At 36.1% G+C, this 24,439-nt stretch overlaps 1 protein-coding gene across 1 annotated transcript in view; it reads right to left on the minus strand.

Annotated features, from left to right (window-relative positions):
• Positions 1-24,439, minus strand: part of LOC128984436 (uncharacterized) — a 220,207-nt gene that overhangs the window by 35,896 nt on the left and 159,872 nt on the right. The window contains exon 13 of the mRNA XM_054403756.1: positions 22,062-22,199. Within this exon, the coding sequence (XP_054259731.1) occupies positions 22,062-22,199 (138 nt within the window). The remainder of the gene's footprint in view (positions 1-22,061; positions 22,200-24,439) is intronic.

A 24,439-nucleotide genomic window follows, 5' to 3' on the forward strand; every position in this document is an offset into this window, starting at 1 on the left:
TTCCATTAATTAAAGAAAATATTAAGTTATACTAGTCAACCCGTGCAAAGCATTCGCACTGAATCCTTCTCTAATCCCACTTATTGAGGTACACAACTTAATTCTGATTCTGCGTAGTAAGTGCATCGATGATTAAAGTATGGGTTCTTCAAGAATAGATGTGGTTTTAAATTTCAGATAATTAACCTTTTCAAAATATAATGTTAAGTTATTTACAGGACCTATTTGAACACTATTTTTGAAGTAATAATATGGGCATATACGATTTTTGTTTTGATGGCTTGGTTTTTACACGGACTTAGTTTTTACTGTAAAAGCACATCATTGACAAGGCCACACAAACTGAATGTGTAAAAAACAGTATAAACGGAGTCAGCCAACTTCCCTTTGATAGTGTAGGTGCCCAAGTCAGCTACAGCCAATCTTGGACCATGTTAGGTTTCTCATCAACATGATAATAGAGTTCTTTTTAGCATGGGTTTATGAACTAACGAACCTAAAGGGCTCAATGAGTAAAAAAAACCTAATAGATACAACAGTGCGTTCTATGTCCCTTGGTAAAGAACCGAATAAAAACTGATACTGTATAAACGGTTTCCTGTCAGTAATAAATGACGACACAAAATAACTATTAATTGAAACCTGAAGTAAAGAAAAAATAAGAGATAAGAGGTGGTGTTTGAAGATGGAATTCTTAAATATACAAAGAACGCTTAGAATGAATGTCGTAAATAAAGAAATATAAAAGTTAAAGAACCCATGCGGTTTTTAGTTTTGAATTGTTCTTGTTTAGACTTCTTTATGTGAATAATCAGATTTCATCCACGGAGTTATTTATCGTAGAAAGCACAGACTAAGTATGTTGGTGAAGTCAAAACAAAACACTCAGATTTGAGAAATACATATTAGTTTGTTTTAATTATTTAGTTCACATGTTTAAACTGATCGAATAACGTAAATAAACATTTCAAGTTTAAATTACTTGCAGAATGGTATAATAGATCGTTTTTACGAAAATATATTGGAAAATGAGCGATTTGTATACTTTTCTAGCGTAAGTAGGGGTGGCGGTGATTTGGCAGGGGTAGTTTTCTAGGGGTGGTAGATACAGTAAATTAATTCCTAGCTGTTAAGGGTAGTATCTTCGGTTGTTAGGGGGTTGTTAAGGGTAGTTTTCGTAATTATATGTAGGTATTTAACATACTAAACTAATCATAGGATAAAAATGAATGCTATAAGCTGGTATCGACCCCGGGGCTCGTAGTTGATAGATTATTGTTTAAGCCATCCAGCTATGGAAGCAGTTGTGTTGTAAATTGTAGTCGTCAACAACCTTAATTGTGTGTTACCAACCGATCATGTGACCACATACGCAGTTGTTAAACATAACCTCAAGGTGAAATCCTTTCTGCCATAACCTCACTCTACGTATTGTGTACGCATTTTACCAATTAACCTCCCGCCAACTGTATTGCCAAATCACATAACCTCACTTTTGTGCCATCTGCTTTCCCGCCATGACCTCACTTTACGTAAATGTAGTTATTTCTATTTAATTATTAAACCCAGTTACAGGTACAGTGTTTATACAGATAAATAACAACCTCGGTGTCCAATAGCGATTAGCGGAGTTCAATTGCTGATGATAATGTTATTACCGTCAATATTGATAGCGTTATCTTTGATAATGATGCCGTTATGATACATTCCTCCATCTACACAAACATTTTACTCAACAAATGATTTGAGGTAAGTCGTATGTAACTCTAGGCTCTAACTAAATACTATTTCGATTGTATATTATAAAATGAGTATAAATTATTTAAAAAACTCTCTACTAGGTTGCAGCTCCAATGCTATGTAAATCTGTTTGTAAAATCAGCTATGGTTAGCTGAATTAATGCCAAAGTTTGTATTCTATCTTATATAGTGTGAAACTTGATACAATGCTTTGTAATTAGCTGTACTAAAAGGCATATCTCTAAAGAAACACTTCTACCTACATATAACAAATGCGAAAGAAATTATAATCACCATCGTTTTAAAAAGATGGCTTAAGTGGAACTTTACTGTTGAGCATAAATTGGTTCTCCTAAAGGCTACCAAATGTGTTATTTTTGGTTAGGGTTAGCGCTGGAGGTTCACGGGTTCGACTCTAAACAACCACAAAACATGTTATTTCTAATTTGGTTAGCACTGTAGGTTAACGGGTTCAATTCTAACCCGATTGGGTTGGTTAATGGGTTCGATTTTAACCCGATTGGGTTAGTTTTAGAGGTTAACGGGTTCGATTTTAATCCGATTGGGTTAGGGCTGTAGGTTCACGGGTTCAATTCTATCCCGGTTGGGTTAGTTAACGGGTTCGATTTTAACCCTAATGGGTTAGTTTTAGAGGTTCACGGGTTCAATTCTAACCTGATTGGGTTAGTTTTAGAGGTTCACGAGTTGAATCTTAACTCGGTTGGGTTGGTTAATGGGTTCGATCCTAACCTGATTGGGTTAGTTTTAGAGGTTCACGAGTTCGATTTTAACCCGGTTGGGTTAGTTTTAGAGGTTAACGGGTTCAATTCGAATTCAACTGGGTTGGTTAAGTGGTTTGATCCTAACCTGATTGGGTTAGTTTTAGAGGTTCACGAGTTTGATTTTAACTCGGTTGGGTTGGTTAATGGGTTCGATCCTAACCTGATTGGGTTAGTTTTAGAGGTTCACGGGTTCAATTCTAACCTGATTGGGTTAGTCTTAGAGGTTCACGAGTTGGATCTTAACTCGGTTGGGTTGGTTAATGGATTCGATCCTAACCTGATTGGGTTAGTTTTAGAGGTTCACGTGTTCGATTTTAACCCGGTTGGGTTAGTTTTAGAGGTTAACGGGTTCGTTCCTAACTTGATTGGGTTAGTTTTAGAGGTTCACGGGTTCAACTTTAACCCGGTTGGGATGGTTAACGGGTTCAATTCTAATTCAACTGGGTTGGTTAAGTGGTTTGATCCTAACCTGATTGGGTTAGTTTTAGAGGTTCACGAGTTGGATTTTAACTCGGTTGGGTTGGTTAATGGGTTCGATCCTAACCTGATTGGGTTAGTTTTAGAGGTTCACGGGTTCAATTCTAACCTGATTGGGTTAGTTTTAGAGGTTCACGAGTTGGATCTTAACTCGGTTGGGTTGGTTAATGGATTCGATCATAACCTGATTGGGTTAGTTTTAGAGGTTCACGAGTTCAATTTTTACCCGGTTGGGTTAGTTTTAGAGGTTAACGGGTTCGTTCCTAACCTGATTGGGTTAGTTTTAGAGGTCCACGGGTTCGATTTTAACCCGGTTGGGTTGGTTAACAGGTTCGATCCTAACCTGTTTGGGTTGGTTCACGGGTTCAATTCTAACACGATTGGGTTACTTTTAGAGGTTAATGGGTTCGATCATAACCTGATTGGGTTAGTTTTAGAAGTTCACGGGTTCAATTCTAGCCAGTCACTAAACGCTTAATTTCTGGTGGGGATGATTTTTAGTGTTGTAGTGTAAATCCAGAGGTTCACGGGTTCGATCCTAACCAATCACTAAACGCCTCATTTCTGATTGGACGTTTTTTGTATGGTGTTGTAGTGTGAGTCCTTGATCCTAGAGGTTCAAGGTTTGATCCCAACCAATCACCAAACATTTCATTTTCGTAGTTTAATCCTCAGGGGTAGTGAATACATATATATTTGATTGTTAGGGAGTTGTTAGCGTTGTTAGGGGTAGTTTTATGTTTTGTAATTCATATGTAGGAGTTACCAGTTGATCATGTAATCTTTCTGTTAAGATTGTACTGTATACGTAGGTATTTCTATTAAACTATTTTTGTTTACAGGGCACTTGTTGGGAGTTGGACAATGGATGAGATTAGGAAAGCTGTAGAGAAAGGGTATATTGTACTAGACATGTATGAGTTGTGGGAGTATCAGGTAGCAACATTTGAAAACGGGGGCTTGTTCACTGACTTTATCAATAAATTCTTAAAGATGAAACAGGAAGCTTCGGGCTATCCAGAATGGTGCAAGACTGAGGAGGACAAAAACAAGTATATCGCAGATTATCTGGGACATGAGGGAATAAAGCTAGAGAAAGACAAAGTTATAATCAATGTTCTTAAGTGGGTAAACTATTTACCAACCATATTTAACTAGGCACAATCCCGATTACTATATTTCTTTCACCTGTCCTTCATTATGGGTAACATGTAAATTAGCCTTTACCGTAGATATTTTAACTAAGGATTCCTCTAATAATTTGAAACCCAAAGGCTTTATGCCTCTGAAATTGCAACTATTCCATCATTCAAAGTAAATAGTACGTTTACAGTATAAACAGGAAAAGTAATCACTGACAACCTTTAATTTGTTGGTAAAGCCTAACAAACCTATGACATATATGCGAGAGACAATATAGCTAAAGCATGTGTTACAAAAAGGTTCAGGGCAAACTCAAAGAAATAACCATGTAATAAGACAAAAGTTAAATTGCCTCTGTCCGCCAGTTGAGTAACCCTTTACAGGAAATTGATGGATTATATCAACAGTCTTTGAACTTATGCTCTTTTACTTACTAACAGTCTTGGTAGACATGTACACAACACGTAACATTAATGAAAATAACTGTGCGGTAGGCCTTATTTAGGGACATGTAGAGATGCGTGTCGGTCGTTTGTTGTGTATAACATGGGTTGGGATGTTCCGATGGAGTCAAAAAGAAGTTAGTGTACTATTATAACAAACTTAGTATACTTTGGTGAAGTGTTTTACACAATAACCTATATTTTGATAATGAGGGTGGGTACAGCATCAGGCTATGTTATTACATCTTATCTCTTTGTGTGAAGGAAAATGGCGGCATATCTTGCCGCTGTTGTAACCTCTTTCTCAAAACTATTATCAATCAGAGACAAACTTGCAAACAATTCAGTTCTGCCATGGGTGTGAAAAAATGATATTTCCAACTAAACGTAAACTGGCTCATGTGTGTGTGGAGAAGTATATTGTCACTTGGACATAACCACAAGGTAGTCAAGAGGAGCCCAAAAGACTGATTTATCTTCTTTGATCTAGAAACTTGCAAACATTTCAAAAACGTCAGTGTAATTGCACACTATGGCTTTGATTTTCAGTTTATACGTATGCATATCCTCGATGAAATAAAACTTACCTCAAACATCATCCCAACAGGTACTACTAATGCCAATGTTAGATTTATGTACCCTCCCATCCTCCTTTTGACTTTATTTCTGTAAAGAATACCTCCAACACCTCTTTAATACACTATGTATATGTCCAATGCCTGAAGGCATACATCAAAATTAGAACAATATGTATTGAAAGATGATTCTTTTATTGAGTCAGTCCTATATGTAATTTAACCTGCTAATTTAACCTCTTGAAACCTAACACTATTGGGTTAATCCGAAAATTGTTACTGCTATGTTGAATGAGAGCGTTTTGGACTTTCACCATTATACCTATCCAATGTATAACACACATTATAACTATTAAACCTACAACTAAAATAAAACAACAGAAAAGCATGAACAACATTAACGTAAATAGGAGAAATCAGGGTTTGACATGGCTATGGAGGTTAATGTTTGTAATGTGTAGTAGTATCTTTTGTTTGTAATTTATTTTATTAATTATGATTGTTGTGGTTTTGTCATTACTCTGTTGCTTTATGGTGGGCTAAGCCGGGGAAGAAAAAGTCTGAGTAGCAAAGAGGTTGTTATAAAGGGAATGTGACTTTGTGTTAAAAATATATAGAAAGTCTTGATCACCTTGATGATAGTCCACAAACTTCGATTGAACCCATAACGGCTGAGATATGACAGGAAATGCAAAAACATACGACAAATGTGGACGGAAAGAGACAGTTCAATAGTTTGATGTTGGCTCTTTGGATCTGTATGTGTGAGCAAATGAATAATATATTGCATACTACAAGTTGTCTAAATATACCCCATTGAGTATGGTCACAGGGACTACTACATTATAATAAAAAACAACTTAAAACAAATCAATGTAATTCGAGTACAACGAACCTCAAATAAAACATAAAGCTAAAACCATGTCTAAAAATTCAACTATACAATGACATTATGGATGAAGACCATAGCACTGCAGCCGTTTAAACATTCTTTGGAAATACGTTTGTAACAAAGGTTGTACACTTGACACCCTTGAGGTGTTGCATATTTACAAGGCCCTAAAACAGGAAACCGGTGTTGTATTGAGTGAGAAATCAATTTCTAGCCCACATTTAATACTTAATAAACATTCCAAGGTAACGTTATCACTGATACCCACAGTGTTATCCTGTGATGGTAATATTAAACAGTGCAGCTGTCTATGAGAACACCCTACCAAGGATTTATGAGTGTAATGTGTAGGTACAAAGCCCCCTGATTGACCCTCAAGTGATTGACATCCGTTGAAAAACTGATATTCTTGACAACGGTACATCTTGATGTAACAGACGTTGAAACCTTAGTTATATTAAATAACAACTAAATCGGACCGGGTAAGGTAAATTAACCCATTATCATGGGCAAACCACAACAGCTAGTAAAATATTAACATATGTTGAAAGGTAGATATGTTTTAATTCTGATAAAAAATATCAAATACGCTCTGTTGTTATACTGCAAGATCTATGTTATTGATACAGTAGAACCTCCGTAACCCCATAATCCGAACACCCGCTAATTTGAATACCCCATTGCTGTATACAATACAGTAGTTCTTTCCATACTGTATGTCACCATAATTGTCAATTAACCAAACAGGCAATTATTTAAAAATACAAAATATTAGAGTGTAATTTCTACCATGTACTACAATTTAAATCAACCCAAAAACATACTACACAGAGCTATAACACATGTTTGAAGGCGAAAATCAGTGTAGACAAAGATAGTTCGAGAATCACATGCGTTTGGAGGTAATTTTGATAGTGGTTAACCTTACTTCCTGTATATAATTGCTATTGTCGTACAGTCCTTAAACTACATCACTCTCTTATTGTGTAACCGAACACGTTTTCTATACGTAAAGTGAAATATTTATACATGCTTTGATAGTTAATTTATAAACCTACATTTAAATCACCGATCACCAATAACATATAACTGTAGTACAACAACGAGCTCGCTATGATAGCTAAATCTTGAAGATTTCTCTGGAAACTTGTATATGCATAATAATAATATGTAAGTTAGTATAATCATCACAAAAACGTCGATTCATACGGCCATGAAAACGTAGTCTTCTGCGCTCGCGAAAATGCCATTATCGTCTTGTGCAATAGCAGAGTCCAGTCTTTGGAGACATGTGTTTTATTAACTAAAATCTAGTTATCCAGCATTTTCACTAAACCCTATATTTGCCCCGAGTCCGATTAAATATGTTTGTTTTAGTCAAGAACCTTTACGAATGTAATGTAATCTACGTTTATTGATAAATGGGTGGGTTTCTATTACTTTTAACCCATTTACCATAAGTGTTGTGAAGCCTATCGTAAACACATTCTCTTATAGCATTTTATACCGAATGTTCAAAGTATTAAAAACGGCTATTTGCTATTATGAATGTAATATAGCTATAGTATACGACTCTTTTAAGTTGACACTGTGTTGAAAAATACTTAATGTTAAGCAATAGTTTTAACGGAGATGTCTTTTAGATTGATATGTATTCTATGAAATAGGTAGATTTGAAGTCCTATGTAAAGCTTCTTTTACTGTTATCGAGGTTCTAATATACTTTGAATAAGTAAAAAAGCCTCTTTTACAACACAAAAACTACTGATATTCAACGTATACTCTAAAGATGAAAAAAGAACTGCTAATCAAATGATAACTTTCAATTATATTACCCGATGTGAATGAAAAGCAGTGCATTTACCTCAATTGTTAGCCATATGGTATCTAGTCATGCTAAATCTTTCATAATGGTACCTACTACTATTGAGGACTATCTAGCTACACTCCTCCAAATCGAAATGTAATGACCAAACTACGTCCACGATACGTTTGGCTACGTAATAATTGTACGATTAGACACCAATTACTATATGTCAGATGTACCTTCCAGTTTAGTGTTTCTGGTTCGTACTTATGTTTGTTATGACTAATAGTATAATTACTGTGTAGGCTTACTTTGTTATACATTCACAGACATATGATCTCTACCATACTCTTAATCCCAAAAACAAAACTGTAAATGTTTACCAATACTTTGGCGTAGTTATGACAGTATAACGACTATTATAGTTATGATTTATACTGCTAATATAAGACCCATCTTACACTCATCTCCAAAGGCTTAAAATACCTACGTTTGTATGGTCCCTATCTCAACATAATGTCACTAGAAAAGTAACCGTGAAATACACTTTACATCAATTCTAGTTTAACCTCTAGAAGTGGAGGAGAGTACCATAATTGAGGGCGTGAAAGGTATCACGTGTATGTTGGTTTTATAGGTTTATTTACGAATGAACTGGGATATGTTGGTCAATACGCTACATTATACCTATAACATCTGGCTGGTATGTTTGCTGAGGTGTCAAGAGTGTTGTGCTAACTTACGAGTCTTTGAAATTGTTTTGTGTTGGTTTTATTCCTGTATGTTTGTATATCAAGCTTATTAATGTAGAGCTTACCCGATGGTGTTCATCTTATTTGGCTTGGGTGGGAGCTGATGGTAACAGAAAATTAAACAAAAACTATGTATATTATGGCGATGTACCGCTTTATCCTCTTTGGATTATGTCTCAATGTAAAAAAACCTGATACCTGCAGTTTCCTAACGTGATAAGCTCAAAAGGCCGTTTGTATACAATAGCTAACACCTTGGGGATGATATGTAAAATTATCAGTACTAGATGGATTTTTACTGTATTCAGTTTATATTCGAACAAGTTACTACAAAAACGGCAAGAAAACTGTCGGTTTTACTTAATGCCAATACATATACCGTTTTGACATACTGCAGCAAAAACAGCCAATTTGAACGGTTATTTGTGTTTTCTAAGCTGTTGATACATGTTGTCTAAACATGCATGTTAGCATTTGTTTGTACGGAATCGGCCCAATGAAAAAATACATTTAGAAATTAACTCTCACTAGAAAATGAACCAAGGATTATGACATCCACCTACCTACGTTGGTCAAAGCTATCACTACCTTACATCGCATTACAACCATAACTAATTTGCTACACGAGTATGAAGTTACATAGGGCCTTATAATCAAGAGAACCCATTTTTATTTCCTACATACTCTTTTTTATGTCTGGAAGTTGATAGATTTATATTTTTTCAATTGTGTTGGAGTAAGGTACTATTTTAGCTAATGAGTAAAATAACGAATGGTTTTATGTTAAGTAGCATTTTAAATACATGGACAAGTAGTCTTGCTTTAGACATCTCTCCTTTTTTATTCCTCAGGACAAGTGTACTATTAAGGTTTCCGAACCCAGGGTTATGTCAAAACTATTATGTAGCAGATTAAAAATAGTAATTGGCGGGGATTGACCCCAGGGGCTGAAGTTACATGGTTTTCATTTTAAGTTACTACAGGCGATGGTGCTGCCTCCGATGGTAAAACATTTAACTACACTACAACCGGAGACACCAAAACAGTAATTCTAGCGGCGAAACTAGGAATTATGATGACAACACCATAATCTGCATAAATACCATAAGCAGACGACGGTAGAGCTATTGACACCGGTGGCAGGTATTAAGGCGGGGACACACTTGTCATACACCCTTCCGATCCGACTCCGATCATACTGTGGTACGACTGTCGGAGAGGGGAATGGTACATAACATTGAACGCGGTTGTTTACACCTCTCCGACACGCGTCACGTCATACTCCGATCCTACTCCGATTTTGACTCCGATCACGCACCGACACTGCAGTCTATTCGTTTGTCGGATGCAGGACGGGTTGTTTCTTAAAAATCACCGTTATTCTTAAGGTTTAGGAACAATGGTTTAAGATAAATATATGCCGATGCTTGATTTGAAATCTGTGCGTGCATACCTTCAATTCGAGACCTCAAACATGAAAATCGGACGGGTAGAAGAGCTAAACGAACTCGAGAGAGAACAACCTATAATAATGGGCACTTCTGCTTTCCTTCCATGCAGAATGGACCCTAATTCTCCGTTTTCCACTGCCCTCCAGAGATGTCTGACTTTCTTCCTCTTCATCTAGACAAACCGCCACCATGGCTAAATCCTGAATACCAAAGTGTTTGAACATACAATATTTATCACCTTCTGGACGTAGTTTACGTTTGACTGGCGAGTGTTGATCTACCCGGTGGAGGAAATCGGAGATGGGTCGCCGGTTCGGAAGCGTGTATGACATGTGTGTTCACCCCCTCCGATCCCGCACCGATCCTTCTGGAATCCCGCAAATCGGATCGTAGTAGGATCGGAAGGGTGTATGACAAGTGTGTCCCCGCCTTTATAGCTTTACGGTACCTGTAGTGTAACATATTTGCAAGGCTGAAGTGAGTCTTTTACATGTGTACGACTAGTTTAGAAGACGATCGTATGAATGATAGCTGTGAGGAACGTGTCTACCAACAGATATAGTAGATTATTACTATACAAAACTAGGGAAATATCATTTAGATATGAGAGAATAGTCCAAGACGACGGTAAAACATCTTTCAACGCCCCTAAAGTCTGTTGGTGACAACATATTTTTCATTTCCGAAAGGTTTCTAAGTCCAGAGTTAGGGAAAGATCAATTAAACAGTTTGCAAAATAGTCTCTGGGAGATAAATGTATTTGTTTTTAATGTGTTGGAGTTAGGTATTATAGGTACTTTTTAGTAGACGATGAAGATAATGAGTAAAATATCAATTAACGTACGGCTTTATGTTAAGTGACATCTAAACTACAACAACAAATAGCCCTGCTTAGACATCTCTTCTTTTTTGTCCCTCAGTATAAGTGGACTATTCAGGTTTCTGAGCCCCTGTGTTATGCCAATACTATTATACAGCAGATTAAAACTATCGATTTTCGGGGATTGATATGCAACACCGAAGTTACATAGTTTTCATATAAGGTGCAGGCGAGGGTGTCGCCTCTGGTGGAAAAACATCAAACTACTCGGCAGCTGGAGGCACCAAACCAGCAATTCTAGTGGTTAAGATTACTGTAAGATTGTGCCTCCAGCTGCCGAGTAGTTTGATGTTTTTCCACCAGAGGCGACACCCTCGCCTGCACCTTATATGAAAACTATGTAACTTCGGTGTTGCATATCAATCCCCGAAAATCGATAGTTTTAATCTGCTGTATAATAGTATTGGCATAACACAGGGGCTCAGAAACCTGAATAGTCCACTTATACTGAGGGACAAAAAAGAAGAGATGTCTAAGCAGGGCTATTTGTTGTTGTAGTTTAGATGTCACTTAACATAAAGCCGTACGTTAATTGATATTTTACTCATTATCTTCATCGTCTACTAAAAAGTACCTATAATACCTAACTCCAACACATTAAAAACAAATACATTTATCTCCCAGAGACTATTTTGCAAACTGTTTAATTGATCTTTCCCTAACTCTGGACTTAGAAACCTTTCGGAAATGAAAAATATGTTGTCACCAACAGACTTTAGGGGCGTTGAAAGATGTTTTACCGTCGTCTTGGACTATTCTCTCATATCTAAATGATATTTCCCTAGTTTTGTATAGTAATAATCTACTATATCTGTTGGTAGACACGTTCCTCACAGCTATCATTCATACGATCGTCTTCTAAACTAGTCGTACACATGTAAAAGACTCACTTCAGCCTTGCAAATATGTTACACTACAGGTACCGTAAAGCTATAATACCTGCCACCGGTGTCAATAGCTCTACCGTCGTCTGCTTATGGTATTTATGCAGATTATGGTGTTGTCATCATAATTCCTAGTTTCGCCGCTAGAATTACTGTTTTGGTGTCTCCGGTTGTAGTGTAGTTAAATGTTTTACCATCGGAGGCAGCACCATCGCCTGTAGTAACTTAAAATGAAAACCATGTAACTTCAGCCCCTGGGGTCAATCCCCGCCAATTACTATTTTTAATCTGCTACATAATAGTTTTGACATAACCCTGGGTTCGGAAACCTTAATAGTACACTTGTCCTGAGGAATAAAAAAGGAGAGATGTCTAAAGCAAGACTACTTGTCCATGTATTTAAAATGCTACTTAACATAAAACCATTCGTTATTTTACTCATTAGCTAAAATAGTACCAACTCCAACACAATTGAAAAAATATAAATCTATCAACTTCCAGACATAAAAAAGAGTATGTAGGAAATAAAAATGGGTTCTCTTGATTATAAGGCCCTATGTAACTTCATACTCGTGTAGCAAATTAGTTATGGTTGTAATGCGATGTAAGGTAGTGATAGCTTTGACCAACGTAGGTAGGTGGATGTCATAATCCTTGGTTCATTTTCTAGTGAGAGTTAATTTCTAAATGTATTTTTTCATTGGGCCGATTCCGTACAAACAAATGCTAACATGCATGTTTAGACAACATGTATCAACAGCTTAGAAAACACAAATAACCGTTCAAATTGGCTGTTTTTGCTGCAGTATGTCAAAACGGTATATGTATTGGCATTAAGTAAAACCGACAGTTTTCTTGCCGTTTTTGTAGTAACTTGTTCGAATATAAACTGAATACAGTAAAAATCCATCTAGTACTGATAATTTTACATATCATCCCCAAGGTGTTAGCTATTGTATACAAACGGCCTTTTGAGCTTATCACGTTAGGAAACTGCAGGTATCAGGTTTTTTTACATTGAGACATAATCCAAAGAGGATAAAGCGGTACATCGCCATAATATACATAGTTTTTGTTTAATTTTCTGTTACCATCAGCTCCCACCCAAGCCAAATAAGATGAACACCATCGGGTAAGCTCTACATTAATAAGCTTGATATACAAACATACAGGAATAAAACCAACACAAAACAATTTCAAAGACTCGTAAGTTAGCACAACACTCTTGACACCTCAGCAAACATACCAGCCAGATGTTATAGGTATAATGTAGCGTATTGACCAACATATCCCAGTTCATTCGTAAATAAACCTATAAAACCAACATACACGTGATACCTTTCACGCCCTCAATTATGGTACTCTCCTCCACTTCTAGAGGTTAAACTAGAATTGATGTAAAGTGTATTTCACGGTTACTTTTCTAGTGACATTATGTTGAGATAGGGACCATACAAACGTAGGTATTTTAAGCCTTTGGAGATGAGTGTAAGATGGGTCTTATATTAGCAGTATAAATCATAACTATAATAGTCGTTATACTGTCATAACTACGCCAAAGTATTGGTAAACATTTACAGTTTTGTTTTTGGGATTAAGAGTATGGTAGAGATCATATGTCTGTGAATGTATAACAAAGTAAGCCTACACAGTAATTATACTATTAGTCATAACAAACATAAGTACGAACCAGAAACACTAAACTGGAAGGTACATCTGACATATAGTAATTGGTGTCTTATCGTACAATTATTACGTAGCCAAACGTATCGTGGACGTAGTTTGGTCATTACATTTCGATTTGGAGGAGTGTAGCTAGATAGTCCTCAATAGTAGTAGGTACCATTATGAAAGATTTAGCATGACTAGATACCATATGGCTAACAATTGAGGTAAATGCACTGCTTTTCATTCACATCGGGTAATATAATTGAAAGTTATCATTTGATTAGCAGTTCTTTTTTCATCTTTAGAGTATACGTTGAATATCAGTAGTTTTTGTGTTGTAAAAGAGGCTTTTTTACTTATTCAAAGTATATTAGAACCTCGATAACAGTAAAAGAAGCTTTACATAGGACTTCAAATCTACCTATTTCATAGAATACATATCAATCTAAAAGACATCTCCGTTAAAACTATTGCTTAACATTAAGTATTTTTCAACACAGTGTCAACTTAAAAGAGTCGTATACTATAGCTATATTACATTCATAATAGCAAATAGCCGTTTTTAATACTTTGAACATTCGGTATAAAATGCTATAAGAGAATGTGTTTACGATAGGCTTCACAACACTTATGGTAAATGGGTTAAAAGTAATAGAAACCCACCCATTTATCAATAAACGTAGATTACATTACATTCGTAAAGGTTCTTGACTAAAACAAACATATTTAATCGGACTCGGGGCAAATATAGGGTTTAGTGAAAATGCTGGATAACTAGATTTTAGTTAATAAAACACATGTCTCCAAAGACTGGACTCTGCTATTGCACAAGACGATAATGACATTTTCGCGAGCGCAGAAGACTACGTTTTCATGGCCGTAGGAATCGACGTTTTTGTGATGATTATACCAACTTACATATTATTATTATGCATATACAAGTTTCCAGAGAAATCTTCAAGATTTAGCTATCATAGCGAGCTCGTTGTTGTACTACAGTTATATGTTATTGGTGATCGGTGATTTAAATGTAGGTTTATAAATTAACTATCAAAGCATGTATAAATATTTCACTTTACGTATAGAAAACGTGTTCGGTTACACAATAAGAGAGTGATGTAGTTTAAGGACTGTACGACAATAGCAATTATATACAGGAAGTAAGGTTAACCACTATCAAAATTACCTCCAAACGCATGTGATTCTCGAACTATCTTTGTCTACACTGATTTTCGCCTTCAAACATGTGTTATAGCTCTGTGTAGTATGTTTTTGGGTTGATTTAAATTGTAGTACATGGTAGAAATTACACTCTAATATTTTGTATTTTTAAATAATTGCCTGTTTGGTTAATTGACAATTATGGTGACATACAGTATGGAAAGAACTACTGTATTGTATACAGCAATGGGGTATTCAAATTAGCGGGTGTTCGGATTATGGGGTTACGGAGGTTCTACTGTATCAATAACATAGATCTTGCAGTATAACAACAGAGCGTATTTGATATTTTTTATCAGAATTAAAACATATCTACCTTTCAACATATGTTAATATTTTACTAGCTGTTGTGGTTTGCCCATGATAATGGGTTAATTTACCTTACCCGGTCCGATTTAGTTGTTATTTAATATAACTAAGGTTTCAACGTCTGTTACATCAAGATGTACCGTTGTCAAGAATATCAGTTTTTCAACGGATGTCAATCACTTGAGGGTCAATCAGGGGGCTTTGTACCTACACATTACACTCATAAATCCTTGGTAGGGTGTTCTCATAGACAGCTGCACTGTTTAATATTACCATCACAGGATAACACTGTGGGTATCAGTGATAACGTTACCTTGGAATGTTTATTAAGTATTAAATGTGGGCTAGAAATTGATTTCTCACTCAATACAACACCGGTTTCCTGTTTTAGGGCCTTGTAAATATGCAACACCTCAAGGGTGTCAAGTGTACAACCTTTGTTACAAACGTATTTCCAAAGAATGTTTAAACGGCTGCAGTGCTATGGTCTTCATCCATAATGTCATTGTATAGTTGAATTTTTAGACATGGTTTTAGCTTTATGTTTTATTTGAGGTTCGTTGTACTCGAATTACATTGATTTGTTTTAAGTTGTTTTTTATTATAATGTAGTAGTCCCTGTGACCATACTCAATGGGGTATATTTAGACAACTTGTAGTATGCAATATATTATTCATTTGCTCACACATACAGATCCAAAGAGCCAACATCAAACTATTGAACTGTCTCTTTCCGTCCACATTTGTCGTATGTTTTTGCATTTCCTGTCATATCTCAGCCGTTATGGGTTCAATCGAAGTTTGTGGACTATCATCAAGGTGATCAAGACTTTCTATATATTTTTAACACAAAGTCACATTCCCTTTATAACAACCTCTTTGCTACTCAGACTTTTTCTTCCCCGGCTTAGCCCACCATAAAGCAACAGAGTAATGACAAAACCACAACAATCATAATTAATAAAATAAATTACAAACAAAAGATACTACTACACATTACAAACATTAACCTCCATAGCCATGTCAAACCCTGATTTCTCCTATTTACGTTAATGTTGTTCATGCTTTTCTGTTGTTTTATTTTAGTTGTAGGTTTAATAGTTATAATGTGTGTTATACATTGGATAGGTATAATGGTGAAAGTCCAAAACGCTCTCATTCAACATAGCAGTAACAATTTTCGGATTAACCCAATAGTGTTAGGTTTCAAGAGGTTAAATTAGCAGGTTAAATTACATATAGGACTGACTCAATAAAAGAATCATCTTTCAATACATATTGTTCTAATTTTGATGTATGCCTTCAGGCATTGGACATATACATAGTGTATTAAAGAGGTGTTGGAGGTATTCTTTACAGAAATAAAGTCAAAAGGAGGATGGGAGGGTACATAAATCTAACATTGGCATTAGTAGTACCTGTTGGGATGATGTTTGAGGTAAGTTTTATTTCATCGAGGATATGCATACGTATAAACTGAAAATCAAAGCCATAGTGTGCAATTACACTGACATTTTTGAAATGTTTGCAAGTTTCTAGATCAAAGAAGATAAATCAGTCTTTTGGGCTCCTCTTGACTACCTTGTGGTTATGTCCAAGTGACAATATACTTCTCCACACACACATGAGCCAGTTTACGTTTAGTTGGAAATATCATTTTTTCACACCCATGGCAGAACTGAATTGTTTGCAAGTTTGTCTCTGATTGATAATAGTTTTGAGAAAGAGGTTACAACAGCGGCAAGATATGCCGCCATTTTCCTTCACACAAAGAGATAAGATGTAATAACATAGCCTGATGCTGTACCCACCCTCATTATCAAAATATAGGTTATTGTGTAAAACACTTCACCAAAGTATACTAAGTTTGTTATAATAGTACACTAACTTCTTTTTGACTCCATCGGAACATCCCAACCCATGTTATACACAACAAACGACCGACACGCATCTCTACATGTCCCTAAATAAGGCCTACCGCACAGTTATTTTCATTAATGTTACGTGTTGTGTACATGTCTACCAAGACTGTTAGTAAGTAAAAGAGCATAAGTTCAAAGACTGTTGATATAATCCATCAATTTCCTGTAAAGGGTTACTCAACTGGCGGACAGAGGCAATTTAACTTTTGTCTTATTACATGGTTATTTCTTTGAGTTTGCCCTGAACCTTTTTGTAACACATGCTTTAGCTATATTGTCTCTCGCATATATGTCATAGGTTTGTTAGGCTTTACCAACAAATTAAAGGTTGTCAGTGATTACTTTTCCTGTTTATACTGTAAACGTACTATTTACTTTGAATGATGGAATAGTTGCAATTTCAGAGGCATAAAGCCTTTGGGTTTCAAATTATTAGAGGAATCCTTAGTTAAAATATCTACGGTAAAGGCTAATTTACATGTTACCCATAATGAAGGACAGGTGAAAGAAATATAGTAATCGGGATTGTGCCTAGTTAAATATGGTTGGTAAATAGTTTACCCACTTAAGAACATTGATTATAACTTTGTCTTTCTCTAGCTTTATTCCCTCATGTCCCAGATAATCTGCGATATACTTGTTTTTGTCCTCCTCAGTCTTGCACCATTCTGGATAGCCCGAAGCTTCCTGTTTCATCTTTAAGAATTTATTGATAAAGTCAGTGAACAAGCCCCCGTTTTCAAATGTTGCTACCTGATACTCCCACAACTCATACATGTCTAGTACAATATACCCTTTCTCTACAGCTTTCCTAATCTCATCCATTGTCCAACTCCCAACAAGTGCCCTGTAAACAAAAATAGTTTAATAGAAATACCTACGTATACAGTACAATCTTAACAGAAAGATTACATGATCAACTGGTAACTCCTACATATGAATTACAAAACATAAAACTACCCCTAACAACGCTAACAACTCCCTAACAATCAAATATATATGTATTCACTACCCCTGAGGATTAAACTACGAAAATGAAATGTTTGGTGATTGGTTGGGATCAAACCTTGAACCTCTAGGATCAAGGACTCACACTACAACACCATACAAAAAACGTCCAATCAGAAATGAGGCGTTTAGTGATTGGTTAGGATCGAACCCGTGAACCTCTGGATTTACACTACAACACTAAAAATCATCCCCACCAGAAATTAAGCGTTTAGTGACTGGCTAGAATTGAACCCGTGAACTTCTAAAACTAACCCAATCAGGTTATGATCGAACCCATTAACCTCTAAAAGTAACCCAATCGTGTTAGAATTGAACCCGTGAACCAACCCAAACAGGTTAGGATCGAACCTGTTAACCAACCCAACCGGGTTAAAATCGAACCCGTGGACCTCTAAAACTAACCCAATCAGGTTAGGAACGAACCCGTTAACCTCTAAAACTAACCCAACCGGGTAAAAATTGAACTCGTGAACCTCTAAAACTAACCCAATCAGGTTATGATCGAATCCATTAACCAACCCAACCGAGTTAAGATCCAACTCGTGAACCTCTAAAACTAACCCAATCAGGTTAGAATTGAACCCGTGAACCTCTAAAACTAACCCAATCAGGTTAGGATCGAACCCATTAACCAACCCAACCGAGTTAAAATCCAACTCGTGAACCTCTAAAACTAACCCAATCAGGTTAGGATCAAACCACTTAACCAACCCAGTTGAATTAGAATTGAACCCGTTAACCATCCCAACCGGGTTAAAGTTGAACCCGTGAACCTCTAAAACTAACCCAATCAAGTTAGGAACGAACCCGTTAACCTCTAAAACTAACCCAACCGGGTTAAAATCGAACACGTGAACCTCTAAAACTAACCCAATCAGGTTAGGATCGAATCCATTAACCAACCCAACCGAGTTAAGATCCAACTCGTGAACCTCTAAGACTAACCCAATCAGGTTAGAATTGAACCCGTGAACCTCTAAAACTAACCCAATCAGGTTAGGATCGAACCCATTAACCAACCCAATCGAGTTAAAATCAAACTCGTGAACCTCTAAAACTAACCCAATCAGGTTAGGATCAAACCACTTAACCAACCCAGTTGAATTCGAATTGAACCCGTTAACCTCTAAAACTAACCCAACCGGGTTAAAATCGAACTCGTGAACCTCTAAAACTAACCCAATCAGGTTAGGATCGAACCCATTAACCAACCCAACCGAGTTAAGATTCAACTCGTGAACCTCTAAAACTAACCCAATCAGGTTAGAATTGAACCCGTGAACCTCTAAAACTAACCCATTAGGGTTAAAATCGAACCCGTTAACTAACCCAACCGGGATAGAATTGAACCCGTGAACCTACAGCCCTAACCCAATCGGATTAAAATCGAACCCGTTAACCTCTAAAACTAACCCAATCGGGTTAAAATCGAACCCATTAACCAACCCAATCGGGTTAGAATTGAACCCGTTAACCTACAGCGCTAACCAAATTAGAAATAACATGTTTTGTGGTTGTTTAGAGTCGAACCCGTGAACCTCCAGCGCTAACCCTAACCAAAAATAACACATTTGGTAGCCTTTAGGAGAACCAATTTATGCTCAACAGTAAAGTTCCACTTAAGCCATCTTTTTAAAACGATGGTGATTATAATTTCTTTCGCATTTGTTATATGTAGGTAGAAGTGTTTCTTTAGAGATATGCCTTTTAGTACAGCTAATTACAAAGCATTGTATCAAGTTTCACACTATATAAGATAGAATACAAACTTTGGCATTAATTCAGCTAACCATAGCTGATTTTACAAACAGATTTACATAGCATTGGAGCTGCAACCTAGTAGAGAGTTTTTTAAATAATTTATACTCATTTTATAATATACAATCGAAATAGTATTTAGTTAGAGCCTAGAGTTACATACGACTTACCTCAAATCATTTGTTGAGTAAAATGTTTGTGTAGATGGAGGAATGTATCATAACGGCATCATTATCAAAGATAACGCTATCAATATTGACGGTAATAACATTATCATCAGCAATTGAACTCCGCTAATCGCTATTGGACACCGAGGTTGTTATTTATCTGTATAAACACTGTACCTGTAACTGGGTTTAATAATTAAATAGAAATAACTACATTTACGTAAAGTGAGGTCATGGCGGGAAAGCAGATGGCACAAAAGTGAGGTTATGTGATTTGGCAATACAGTTGGCGGGAGGTTAATTGGTAAAATGCGTACACAATACGTAGAGTGAGGTTATGGCAGAAAGGATTTCACCTTGAGGTTATGTTTAACAACTGCGTATGTGGTCACATGATCGGTTGGTAACACACAATTAAGGTTGTTGACGACTACAATTTACAACACAACTGCTTCCATAGCTGGATGGCTTAAACAATAATCTATCACCTACGAGCCCCGGGGTCGATACCAGCTTATAGCATTCATTTTTATCCTATGATTAGTTTAGTATGTTAAATACCTACATATAATTACGAAAACTACCCTTAACAACCCCCTAACAACCGAAGATACTACCCTTAACAGCTAGGAATTAATTTACTGTATCTACCACCCCTAGAAAACTACCCCTGCCAAATCACCGCCACCCCTACTAGCGTAGTGGATAAAAAAGCTATAAAATGACACCTTATATTTGAAAATTGGCGAAGATTTAAAGAAGTTATGGTGTACCGACAAAAAAACGCTTTAGAAATTATATAGATGAGCAACATTGATTCTAAACTACTTTGTGGCTACTTTAAAGGATCTAATTTCATTATTTTAGGCCTATATTCTTTTGCAAAGAACTGGTAAAACCAGTAAGTTATATTATTTAAAGTAACCATCTCATATTGTATCTGTAGTGCTAACATTTGCTTATGTAGCAGACAGGGGTCTGGTAATGTAGGGTACCGCGTTAGTCTCAGAGGACCCGTCTCCATTATCTCCAACAACAAGCCATTGCCAACGTGACAACCATTTAACTGAAACTATCTATAAAAATATACATTTCGTTAACTGTATGTCCATAGATTCGTTTTGATATGTAACCAAATCATGAATAAGAGAAACAATTTGACAACACGTCGATTCGGGGTTTTTTGGTAGTTTCATCACTAGGGCCTTAAAATGCCTATTTTGGGGACCTTGGGTTTAAGACATTTTGTAAAATATAGATAGCATATTTTACGTAAAGAATTATAAAAGTTTCGTAAAAAAAATTAAATATAATTTCGACAGTAGAACACTTTAAAAGTTCCTCATCCTGCAATGTTCTTTTGGTACATAGAGATTGTATGTCTACTTCAGCATCCAAAGGTCATTGATTGCACGTAAAGAGGTATCAAACGATTACCAGCCTCATCAGAGTGGTGTGAATGTGGGTCAGGTTAAGACAAAGAGCCATCTCCAGACCGGACCTGCAAGTCTCATAACGGAACACACAACAGACGACAGACATTGCCAATGTCAAACTGGGACAGAACAAAAATAAACCAGTTCAACAAAGAAATGTATTGCCATCAAAATTTATGGGTTTGCTTTCTGGTCTCGTCACTTGTTTTGTACCTTGGAATAAATTTTTCATAGTATTCGCATATTCCATTTTTTTTTCAATTTTAGAGAAATAGTGTAACCAGTTGCGGTGGTGAGATTTCTCCAAAGGAATTTAAGCTGATTTACAAAACGGCCGATAAAAGGAAAAATAAACCCATCAAATAACAATATTCCTACATTTTAACAACGTGCATCATCCTTCGTGGTACCAACATAGAACAATAAGCATCGATTTACACTCAGTTTAGTTTTGCCAGGGGATGAAAAAAATGTATTAACCATAGATTTTTCGGAAGAGCACAGCCTACTTAGTTTAGTTTTATGTTGGGTAATTTTTGTAATCAACGTTTTAAATTGTGAACCCTACATATCTAGCATAGGTAGATATCTACTAAATATGAAGAATTGTGCAGAATAAGCTATATGTGACTGCGTTGAAATTCCATAAAAAACAACCTAGCCTCAACTCAAATCTGCAACACTACATATTGGGAATGACACGTTTTGAGTGTTAGCTCTAGATATTGTCCTGAATGTCTTACCTTGAGGTTGATGTGTAGATGGTCGGGGGTGGCTGCAGTAGGAGAGCTAGAGGCAGGACTCCTGGGCAGTCCTAGGTCCTCGTCGTCGCTGGTCTCCTCTCTGGCTCTTCGACGTCGCACAGCGTCTACCAGCTCCGCCTGGAACACGACCCAGGGTTAGTCATGGTGTAGGGGAGGGTACAGAGAAATGTTTACACATTGTCACACCTCGACCAAAGGACCATTTGTCACCAACTCAAAAATTGTATTTATTTTCATTCTCTTCTATGTATTCTTGATTAATTGCGGGACAATGAAACACTCAGCTTAACATGGTTAAGAATCATTAAAGTGGCTATCCAACCTAAGGTCTGGAGTAGAGGTTTAAGGTGGACGAACATCTCAAAACTCTTACAAATATCAACCGGATTGTTCAAAAGTACTTTACTAATTGTAAAATACACATTGCAGTGATAATATTCAAGTTTATTTCCAAAATCCTTCTATGCTACAAACAATACTGCTTGAATAGCTAAAAAATCCAAACTATTTCTTCTGGCCCCTCAACGTCTGTCATAATTCAATAGTTTGATTTTCTTAATTTCTAACGCCAATTTTGTCTTATTTCATACAACTGGAGTCCCTCTCACAGTTTACAGTGAGCAGAAGTATTGTAAGTATGTATTCCACTACTGTAGCCTTAAACCCCTGAGGAAACCACGCAATTCCAATGAGCGAAAAACGAGTCGGAAACTTAACCTAATCGCTTTTTTGTTAAGTATTTTGAAGATGCCACGTGAACGCTAATATATACAAATTAGTTGGGCCAGATGCAAATTATCGGCACAAAAACTCCAATGTAAATTATATGCAAATTTATGTAAATGGTCTGCTTGGTAAAACCTGCCGGAACTGTGTTTGTAAAACTTTAAATTGACGAGGAAACCTTGCTACTTGTAGCAGTCGATGCGTTATTAGCTAATTAGCCGGTTTACATTAAAATTATCAAGTTTTAATAATTATTTAAAAACAATTAATCATTGATGAGTTAATATTTAAACTGCTTTGACGACAATATATGTACATTAATCATATGTCAAAAAACAAACCAGCCCAATTGACGGTACATTTTGAGCTAGAAATGGTGGTTATAGGATTGAACTAATACGAACAAGGCTCTAGTAATAATACACGTTTAAAAAACGTTATGCAACGAATTGTGAAATTTGATGAGAAAAATCTCTTGTGTTTCTACCCTCATCCCTGGACCAACCTCGAGGTGTCTTTTGGGTCTCTGCTCACAATTCAACCACTTTAAATAACAGTACTACATAGTATAAAACACAAATGTAATATTATTAAATGTTTAAACTTGAGATTGCGTAAAAAAAGAGTTATTTTAATCTAATACAGCAACACCAGCAGCGATATATTTTTTGTTTTTATATTTTATGCTGAATATGCATGTAGGGTGAAAATACAATGGAGTGTATGGTAGGCCTATATGCCATAAGAACAGATGTTTCTTCAGCCAGATAAAAAAGTCACGTGAAAAATCATAGTTATAAAATGATATATGTAATCATAAAATCATTTGAAAAATCAAATTATCAAGGGTAACTGGATCTAGTTTCCAGCAATCAAATAATCGCAGACTTGACACAGGATCGAATCGGCAACCTTACGATTGTTATAACGAGCCCTACAACAACCCTGCTCACATCGTTCAAACTTATATTTTTTAGTACCTAGTGACTAGATGTAATTATATTTTATATTGCAAGGCTACATCAGCAGCAGACGACGGAGATCAGCTGATGACCTTGAAGACGGCTGAATCAGAGGGTAAGGTCAAGGCCACGCAGCTGTCTGGACGTTGTGGTACAGAGTGTATGCTCGTACCACGGAATAAAGACAGATATTCATACTCTTTGAATCCATACTAGAAAATTGCAATTTGACAGCTTTACGAATTTGAAATCCAACATTATTTTAATAGAACATCGTTTATAGAATATCATACATTGACTAATTACAAAAGATTAAAAACAACTAACTTGTTTAGGAACAGTTGAAAGTTTTATCCATATAACAATTGTTTTATTAACTTATTTCGTCACTAGTTCTAAGACTACGAACAGCTGAATAGCGTCGTTGGTTTATACGGATTTTATCCAAAAGCAAAATCCAAGAGATACACCATAAAACATTTACAGAAGGCTAATGCTATAATTTAATTTATTAGAAAATAGATAAAAAAAAACTATGCAATTTTATGAGGTTTTATAATATCAAAGATCCACTATGTAAAACAGCTTTTGGAATTTTATAATATGGCTTTTTATAGCATTATCTGGTTCAGTATAATGAACATAATACACAGCAATTTTTAAAAATAT

Source organism: Macrosteles quadrilineatus, unplaced genomic scaffold (assembly GCF_028750875.1).
Source record: "Macrosteles quadrilineatus isolate MER2022 unplaced genomic scaffold, UCM_ALF_1.0 Scaffold_2__2_contigs__length_208266976, whole genome shotgun sequence".
Taxonomy (NCBI): Eukaryota; Metazoa; Arthropoda; class Insecta; order Hemiptera; family Cicadellidae; genus Macrosteles; species Macrosteles quadrilineatus.